The sequence below is a fragment of the Sorex araneus genome, chromosome X (assembly GCF_027595985.1).
Source record: "Sorex araneus isolate mSorAra2 chromosome X, mSorAra2.pri, whole genome shotgun sequence".
Lineage (NCBI taxonomy): Eukaryota > Metazoa > Chordata > Mammalia > Eulipotyphla > Soricidae > Sorex > Sorex araneus.
This window is the reverse complement of record NC_073313.1, coordinates 154160698-154170829: the sequence shown is the minus strand read 5'-3', so window position 1 is coordinate 154170829 and position 10132 is coordinate 154160698. Positions and strand designations below refer to the sequence as shown.

The window sequence follows — 10132 nt, the reverse complement described above, 5'->3', positions numbered from 1 at the left end:
ATATACCACAGTTCCTTATCCATAAAATTGTCATAAAGCATTAGAATTGTTTCCATGACCTGGAAACTATTCTAAATGCCACAACTGACATATGTTTACATGTATTTTCTCTAATGATTGCCTTTATGCTTGGGTGAAGTTATTAAAAATAGAATCACTTACAACTTGGAAATTCTGTTTTCACTCTTTAGAGAAATCTCTTAGTATTTTCTACAGATAGGTTCCCACAAACACAGAAACAGTGTTTCTTTGGCTACCTTCTAACTCTGGTTGTTTCCAGTATTTTCCATATAAGCTATTCTCATTGGGAAGAGATGGTCTTCATTGTACTTTATATTAACATTTCTTGAATAGTAAGTGTCCATAAAAGACTTTTCATATGCCAATAGCACATACTGATGTTGCTCTTGGAAAGAATCGGTTTCTTTTCTTTTTTTTTAAATAAAAATTTTATTTTATTAAATCACCGTGTGGAAGATTACAATGCTTTCAGGCTTAGGTCTCAGTTATACAATGCTGAAACAACCATCCCTTCACCAGTGCCCATATACAACCACAAAAAAGAAAAAAACACCCACACAGTACACCTCCCATCCCGACCCCCCACACCCTACCTGGTAACTGATAAGTTTCATTTTACTTTCTGTTTACTTTGGTTACATTCAATATTTCAACACAAACCTCACTATTGTTGTTAGGAGTACCCCACTAGATTCAGACCTACTGTGAAGACAAATGAGGTAGCGCGGCCGCTAGTGCGGCCGCACAGTTTTGAATTTCTGTACTTTAACACTAAGTCCAGGTAGATTTCTTCAGATATTGGATCATTGCCGGCTTGAAAAACCGATCTGGATATTGGCTCTTCCCCTTGGAGACCCTGTGCCACCTGGAAAAGCGCCCCCCGCGTCCCGTGCCCGCCCGCGGCAGCGGGACAGCTCGGAGCACCCCCTCCCCGCCGGGCAGGTCCCAGTCATTCGCCCACCGCGCCTGATCCCGCCCTCCCGTGTCCGACAGACCATGATGCACTGAAGATGGAAGTTAATCATGCACAGACGCGGAGAGCCAAATCAAACACTTGGAAATTAAACAACTCACTATTGAACAATGAGTGGGTCACGGAGGAAATCAAGAAAGAAATTAAGAGATACCTCGAAACAAATGAGAATGAAGACACAAGCTACCAGAACCTATGGGACGCAGCTAAAGCTGTGTTAAGGGGAAAATTTATAGCTCTGCAAGCCTTCCTCAGAAAGGAAGAAAGGGCCTATATAGATAGTTTGACTTCGCAGCTCAAGATCTTAGAAGAGGACCAGCAAAAGGAACCCAAACCAGATCGAAGGAAAGAAATAATAAAACTTAGAGCAGAAATTAACGATATGGAAACCCGAAAAACAATCCATAAGATCAATGAAACAAAGAGCTGGTTTTTCGAGAAAATAAATAAGATTGATAAACCGCTAGCAAGACTCACAAAGAAAGAAAGAGAGAAAACCCTAATAAACCGAATCAGAAATGAAAAGGGGGACATCACAACAGAAACCAAGGAGATTCAAAGGATCATCAGAGACTACTTTGAAAGTCTGTATGCCACAAAACAAGAGAACCTAAAAGAAATGGATGAATTCCTTGACTCCTACAACCTCCCAAGACTGAGCCAAGAAGACGTGAAATACCTGAATGGGCCCATAAATATCAAGGAAATCGAAACGGTAATCAAAAGTCTCCCCAAAAACAAAAGCCCAGGTCCAGACTGATTCACTGGCGAATTCTTCCAAACATTCAAAGAAGACTTGTTGCCAGTTCTCCTCAAGCTTTTCCAGGAAATCGAAAAGACAGGAACCCTTCCAAACAGTTTCTATGAGGCACATATCTCCCTAATACCAAAAGCAAACAAAGACACCACTAACAAAGAAAACTATAGACCAATATCCTTGATGAATACCGATACGAAGATTCTCAACAAAATACTAGCAAATAGAATCCAACAACTCATCAAAAAGATCATACACCATGACCAAGTGGGATTCATCCCAGGGATGCAAGGCTGGTTTAACATTCGGAAATCAATCAACATAATCCATCACATCAACAAAAGTAAAGATAAAAACCATATGATCATATCCATAGATGCAGAAAAAGCATTTGACAAGATCCAACACCCATTCATGATAAAAACTCTCACCAAAATGGGTTTTGGAGGAACTTTTCTCAAGATAGTCAAAGCCATCTACCATGAACCTATGGCAAGCATTATCATCAATGGAGAAAAACTAAGGGCTTTTCCTCTAAGATCGGGGACAAGACAAGGATGTCCACTCTCACCACTTCTCTTTAATATAGTACTGGAAGTATTAGCAATAGCCATCAGGCAAGAAAAAGATATTAAGGGGATTCAGATTGGAAAGGAAGAAATCAAGCTCTCACTATTCGCAGACGATATGATACTATACCTAGAGAAACCTAAAAGCTCTAGTAAGAAACTCTTAGAAACAATTGACCTATACAGTAAAGTCGCAGGCTATAAAATCAATACCCAAAAATCCATGGCCTTCCTATATGCAAACAATGAGACAGAGGAAAGGGACATGAAAAAAGCAATCCCGTTCACAATTGTGCCCCAGAAAATCAAATACCTTGGAATCAGCTTAACTAAAGAAGTAAAGGACCTCTACAAAGAAAACTATAAAACGCTACTTCATGAAATAAAAGAGGACATGAGGAAATGGAAAAATATCCCCTGCTCATGGATAGGGAGAATAAACATTGTCAAAATGGCAATACTCCCAAAAGCATTATACAGATTTAACGCAATCCCTATAGGGATACCCATGGCATTCTTCAAAGAAACGGAGCAAGCAATCCTGAAATTTATATGGAACAATAAACGCCCACGGATAGCTAAAACAATTCTTGGGAAAAAGATGATGGGAGGCATCACCCTTCCCAACCTTAAACTCTACTACAAAGCGGTAACAATTAAAACAGCATGGTACTGGAACAAAAGCAGAACTGCAGACCAATGGAACAGGGTGGAATATCCCCACACACAACCTCAAATGTATGATCATGTAATCTTTGATAAAGGAGCAAGAGACGTGAAGTGGAGCAAGGAAAGCCTCTTTAACAAATGGTGCTGGCACAACTGGACAACCACATGCAAAAAAATGGGCTTAGAACTCGATCTGTCACCATGCACAAAAGTCAGATCAAAATGGATTAAAGACCTCAACATCAGACCACAAACCATAAGGTACATTGAAGACAAGGTAGGCAAAACCCTCCAGGATATTGAAGATAAAGGTATCTTCAAAGATGACACGGAACTAAGCAATCTAGTAAAAACAGAGATCAACAAATGGGACTACATTAAACTAAAAAGCTTCTGCACCGCAAAAGAAACAGCGACCAGAATACAAAGACTATCTACAGAATGGGAAAGGATATTTACACAATACCCATCAGATAAGGGGTTGATATCAAGGGTATATAAAGCACTGGTTGAACTCTACAAGAAGAAAACATCCAACCCCATCAAAAAATGGGGCGAAGAAATGAACAGAAACTTTACCAAGGAAGAGATACGAATGGCCAAAAGACACATGAAAAAGTGCTCTACATCACTAATCATCAGAGAGATGCAGATCAAAACAACCTTGAGATACCACCTCACACCACAGAGGCTAGCACACATCCAAAAGAACAAAAGCAACCGCTGTTGGAGAGGATGTGGGGAGAAAGGGACCCTTCTACACTGCTGGTGGGAATGCCGGCTAGTTCAGCCCTTTTGGAAAACAGTATGGACGATTCTCAAAAAACTTGAAGTTGAGCTCCCATTTGACCCAGCAATACCACTGCTGGGAATATATCCCAGAAAAGCCAAAAAGTATAGTCGAAGTGACATATGCACTTATATGTTCACCGCAGCACTGTTTACAATAGGCAGAATCTGGAAAAAACCCGAGTGCCCTAGAACAGATGACTGGTTGAAGAAACTCTGGTACATCTATACAATGGAATACTATGCAGCTGTTAGAAAAAATGAGGTCATGACGTTTGCATATAAGTGGATCAACATAGAAAGTATCATGCTAAGTGAAATGAGTCAGAAAGAGAGAGACAGACATAGAAAGATTGCACTCATCTGTGGAATATAGAATAATAGACTATAAGACAAACACCCAAGAATAGTAGAAATAAGTACCAGGAGGTTGTCACCATGGCTTGGAGGCTGTTCTCTCATTCTGGGCAACTCAGAGAAGGGAACAGCAAGTAAAATGTGGTTGTTGGTCATGTGGGGGAAAGATGATGCGGGCCAAATATAGACTAGAGACTGAACACAATGGCCACTCAACACCTTTATTGCAAACCACAACACCTAATCAGAGAGAGAGAACAAAAGGGAATACCCTGCCATAGTGGCAGTGTGGGGTGGGGGGAGACGGGACTGGGAAGGGGGGGTGGGATGTTGGGTTTACTGGTGGTGGAGAATGGGCACTGGTGAAGGGATGGGTTATCAAACTTTGTAAGGGAGAAACATGAGCACAAAAATGTATAAATCTGTAACTGTACCCTCACGTTGACTCACTAATTAAAAATAAACTATAAAAAATTTAAAACAAAAACCGATCTGTGGTCGTCTTAATATGGCGGACACCGCGCCCGCCCTTCATCCCAGGAGAGAAAGAGGCGCGCGCGCGCGCGCGCGAGAGAGAGAGAGAGAGAGAGAGAGAGAGAGAGAGAGAGAGAGAGACAGACAGACAGACAGACAGACAGACAGACAGACAGACAGAGAAATACCTTTCCCCTCCTGGGCGGGCACGGGGCCGAGGCTTAGTTCTCAGGCTGGAGACATTCTGCGAGGAGTTGCCCATGCCGAAAGAGGTTTTGCTGGGTCTGGATTCATGCTTGTGCAGCTGCGGAGAGGCCGCACACGTGTGCGGCCCCCGGGATCACATCTCGGCAGTGGGAGGGAAGAATCTGTTTCTTTCCCCAACCATTTTATGATTTTTATCAGTGTCATGGAGAGACTGGCTGAGGTTTTCCTCTCTGTGCTTTAAGGATTCTGCAGTCAAAGCTGGACTATAAATCCACTTTTCAATTAATTCTATGTCTGATGTGAGACATGGATTCAATTCTATCTTCTGTTGTTCGTTTTTTATTTGGTGTTTTCCCAACACCATTTGTTGAAGAAATTTTCCTTGCTTCACTTCACTGGATGAAATTCTTTCCCAAAGATTCACCGTAAAAGATCTAAGGATTTATTCTGGGCTCTCAATTATATGCAGTTGGACTGAGAGTTTTTATTTCTGAATATCACGTGTTAATTTCAATAACTTTATTTTTTAAATCCTGTTCCCCAGGGGATGCCACAGGTCTCAGTGAGGCTCTGTGGCACCAGAACCCACAGTTATTCCTGCTAATCAACCTCTGGCCCTCCCAGGCCGACTGAGAAAACACCACAGGCTTTGTGGCTGCCAGAAGTTACTAGAGTCACAACCCTACCTGAATAGAGTGAGGAACTCTACCCAATCCATGCCCAGACCACCGAGCACTTACACTCTCAGCTCCCACAGAGCACCATCATAATGAAAACATAATTCTATTGTTTTAATGGATGTGGATTGAATCCAGGGAAGTACAATAAAACATCCCTTGATCTGTGGGCGTGTGGCGAGCAACAATCCTCTCAGTGCTCTCTGGCCTGAAGAAAACACTGACAGGGAGACTCAGGAGTCTCGATAGAAGGAAGGGAACAATGGTCACTGTCCTTCAAACAGAACTGAAGGAGAGAAAGAAAGGACTCCATGACTGAATGAGGGAACACAGACAGAACTGAACCCCGCTGTTGTGTGTTGTGTGTGCATCTTGGCTACTGTACTTGGTGCTGCCGTGAACACGACTATGATCATCTCCACTAGTGAACGCTTTTGGGTTTCCAAGAGACACAAAAAGAACCCAAGGATCAGCTTAGTCTGAAGGGGAAGTGCTGAGCCCTGGTGACTCTCAGAGAAGGCAGTGGGGAGTGAGGCCAGAGTTGAGTTTGTTTTGTTTTGTTTGCTTGTGGAAGGAGGAACCACATCCTAGGACCTTGCTGTGTGCACAGAGACTGAGTGAGGGCATGTGCTGTGAAGACATGTGAGGGGTTTCCCAACTCTGAACCTGCAATGATCTACCCACATTTGTCACAATTCCACCTGAGGATTCACTGACTCCTTCAGCTGTTTGTGCACCCACCATTGAAGGGGACTTTGTGTTTGTGATTGTGGTCAGCCCATGACAAACGTTTTGTGTTGCTAACAAGCAGTTACTCTCCGCTGAGTTCAAACACATGGTTCTTTGTCTTCTTGATTCAATTTCCCTCCCATAAACTATTTATTTCAGGACCTACATGGAGCCAACGTTTTCACCATTTCATGCTTTGAGTTGTCAGTCTATCTCTTTTAAAAAGCCCAGTCAATGTAAATGAAATGATGACCAGAATCAAAAGACAATAAAAAAAAACTGGGGGGAAATATCTGCCTGCCCCTCACTGATGTAGGATCAATAAAACATATATAAAATACTTGTACAATTTATTTTTTAGCACTTGTATAATTTAACAAAAATATCTAAAATGGTGGTTTGAAACAGATAGATCCTTAAAGGAGACTGAGGCAGAGAACTTTTGGAACATATTTTCCCCATCACATATCAGAGAAATGCAAATTAAAACAATAATGGGATATCACCTCATACCAAGGAGAAAGTCACACCTCACAAAGAACCAAAACATTCTGTGTTAGCCTAGATGTGGGGAACATTCAATCCTCATTCTCTGCTGGTGGGAATATTAAACAGATTGACCTTTTTCAAAAAGACTTAGATACTAACCAATATACTAAGAATTGAGGTTCCATATGACCCAGAAATTCCACTCTTGGTATTGACCCCACTGGACCCAAAACACTAATCTGGAAATAAATTTGCATTCCCATGTCTAATGCATCACAACGTTGTATTCACAATAGCAAAATCTGAATCAACACGAGTATCTCAGAGCAAATGATTGGGTGGAATATAGTATATCTACACAATGAAACACCACGCAGATACCAAGAAAAATGAGATCATGAAATTTGCTTATAAATGAAGGGATATGGAGAGTATCAGGGTGAGTGAAAAGAGTCAGAAGGAGAGGGACAGGTATAGAATAATTTTACTGTCCTGTGGGATTTAAACTTTTATAAGAGATTTATATTAAATGTTAGGAAAAAAGGGGGCCAGAAAGACTGGACAATGATTAGAAGCTTGCCACAAGTGTGTGGGGGGACGAAGGACAGAGAAGGACCAGTCTGACAGAAATAGTTAGATATGATCACTCAGGACAAGAACTGAGTGTTGAAAGTAGTAAAAAGGACATACATGATAACCTTTCAGTGTCTGTATTGCAATACACGATGAGAGACAGAGGAGAGAGAGAGAGAGAGAGAGAGAGAGAGAGAGAGACTGTACAGGATCCTAGAGATCATCAAAGAGAAGGATGACTCACGTGATGAAGACCAGATTCTGTGTTTGGACTGTCCTTCCTGTCACAATCCTGTGCCATCTCTTTTTCTTTCTCTCTTTCTGCTTGCATTTCTCTAAGTATATTTATTTAGATAATACTATTTTGCTCCTCTGTCCATCTCACTTTTCATAGAATTCACAGAGACTGAAAGTGAATCTCTGACTCTCACTTGTTCAAGTTTTCACTTGTGCTAGGTGGTAAATTTTCTAAAGATTTTCCAGACTTCTAACATGTCTGAAAAAGAAATCAGAACTCAAGGATTTTTCCCACTTGGAGAAACCCATGTGCTCTTAAGAACACGGGTCTCTCTTTCTCTCCCCTTTCATTTCTCTAAGTAAATTTCTTTAAATAATATATTATTTTGTATCACTGAAAAAATTAGAGTTCAATTAATATATGCCATAAAGCTTTATTTATATTATTCTACTCATTTTGTGTTTACTAATATTTGTTAGAATAATACTGCTATATAATAAATACATTGACAACAGTATTTGACTCATGCATGGTTTTTAAAGTCTTCATTATTTTAGCAAATGTAATGATATATCTGATTAAAGTCTTTAGTTATATATTTAAATCCTCTTTACGTTTGATAGTTTATATCATTCTATTTGAGTAAATTATTTATTGTATCTCCTTTACATAATTTCATCAAAGAATGCACAGTATCACCTTGTTATTTTATATATATAAGAATTTGATTTGCCAATGTTTTCCTAGGATGTATAAACCTGAGAGATTCCTGAGCACGGAGTCAGGAGTAAGTCCTCAGAAATGCCAGATGTGGCTCAATACCAGAGTACAAGGCCCATAAAAAGAATGAGTCTAGAACAAGGCTTCTGAAGTGAAGTCCGAGGATTCAATCCTATATTAGAGCCACCAAGAGGTTAAAGCCCCTGAGAGCCCAGAGGTTCTCCCTGCAGTGAGGAGACCGGGCTGCAGGGGGTGACAAGTCCCAAGAGCACCAAGTTGCAGGCCTGGAGTGAGTTCAGAAGTGAGAGGGTTTCTCTTCAGAAACAAGAATACTATATTATGGAAATCGAATCATGAACCATTTTTTAAGGTTCGATCTCACAGTGATTCAATAAAAAGTAAAAAAATAATAAAAATTACTTTAAAAAACTAAATTTTGCACTCACTCTCACAAAAAACAAAATTAAATTAAGTATAGGATACAAAAAGATAAATTGTGCATACTTATCTTTTGGGGAGTAGCACTTATTAATTGATGAGCAGTAAAGCCTGTATGCAGATGGTGTTTATGGAATTCTTAATATCTCCAATGGAAACCACTGGAGCATTACAATGGCTTTGTAATGTCACTGTACTATCCCTTTGGGAGTTACAAGATCCCAGAAATAACCTCAGAGCTCAGGAGTGTCCAGATGTCTCCAGGCCACACAAATGAGGGAAGCCCAGAGAGGAAGGTCCTGAAAGGGCTTGAGGGGGGGGCTCTGTGGGCACAGACTCCTGTGACAGGGCAGGTCTCATCTCCTCAAACAAGGGTCAGAACGTGGACCTCTTCCCTTCCCTTGAATGAACCCAGTGCTTCCACCAGCCCCTTCTCAGGTTGGACCAGGCCTTCAACTATGAATTCTACCTCCTCATGAATATGCAAATCACACCAGGGACACTGAGTTAAATACAGATGTGTCTGTGTCCTGACAACCTCACACAGCAGGCACACCCACACCTTCAGAAGCCCCTGAGCTCATGGTCCCCACCATGGACTGGACCTGGAGAATTCTCTTCCTGGTGGTAGTGGCTGCAGGTAAGCGTCCCCATTCCGTGGGCTGAGGGAACAGGGCCAGTCAATTGGAGTCCACCCACTCCTGTCTGCTGTCCACAGGTGTGAACTCCCAGGTACAGCTGGTGCAGTCAGGGGCTGAGGTGGCAAAACCTGGGATTTCAGTGAAGATCTCCTGCAAGGCGTCTGGATACACCTTCACCAGCTACTGGATCAACTGGGTGCGGCAGGCCCCAGGAGAAGGGCTAGAGTGGATGGGAATGATATACCCTGGTAGTGGTAGTACATACTACGCACCGAAGTTCCAGGGCAGACTCACACTCACTGCAGACAAGTCCAAGGACACAGCCTACATGGAACTGAGCAGGCTGAGCACTGAGGACACGGCCGTGTATTACTGTGCAAGAGACACAGTGTAACAGCCACATCCTGAGTGTGTCAGAAAACTGAGGGGAGGCAGCTGTGGTGGGTGACGAGATGACAGGGACGCTGATCCTCCTGACTTCCTCCTCAGAGAGTCAGTGTGTGAGTCACAGAATGGGGCCACAGGGGAAGGCGTCATTTGAGGGGAAGACTCAGAATCTCTCCCTGTCCTTCAGCGACAGCCAACAGGAAGATGGCTTCTCTCGAGAACACCTGGTGTTATTCATGTTTTCTTCTAGTATTTTTTTAGTGGCATGTCCCAGATTGTAGTAGAAACAACACATGTAAGTTTCTGCTGGGATCATTGGAGGTTCCTGAACAGTAGGTTGACCCATGGCAGATTCCCAATGTTACATGGTTTGTTTGAAATTCTGTCTCTGCAAAAGTCCTTTTCTCTAAGATGAAATCCTGGT

General features: G+C 41.9%; 1 gene segment (V, D, J or C); it reads left to right on the top strand.

Annotated features, from left to right (window-relative positions):
• The first annotated feature begins 9274 nt into the window (after window positions 1-9274).
• Window positions 9275-9715, top strand: LOC129399994 (immunoglobulin heavy variable 1-69-like). The segment is given in 2 exon segments: window positions 9275-9320; window positions 9399-9715. Coding segments are annotated over 2 exon segments (363 nt in total).
• The last annotated feature ends 417 nt before the right edge of the window (window positions 9716-10132 follow it).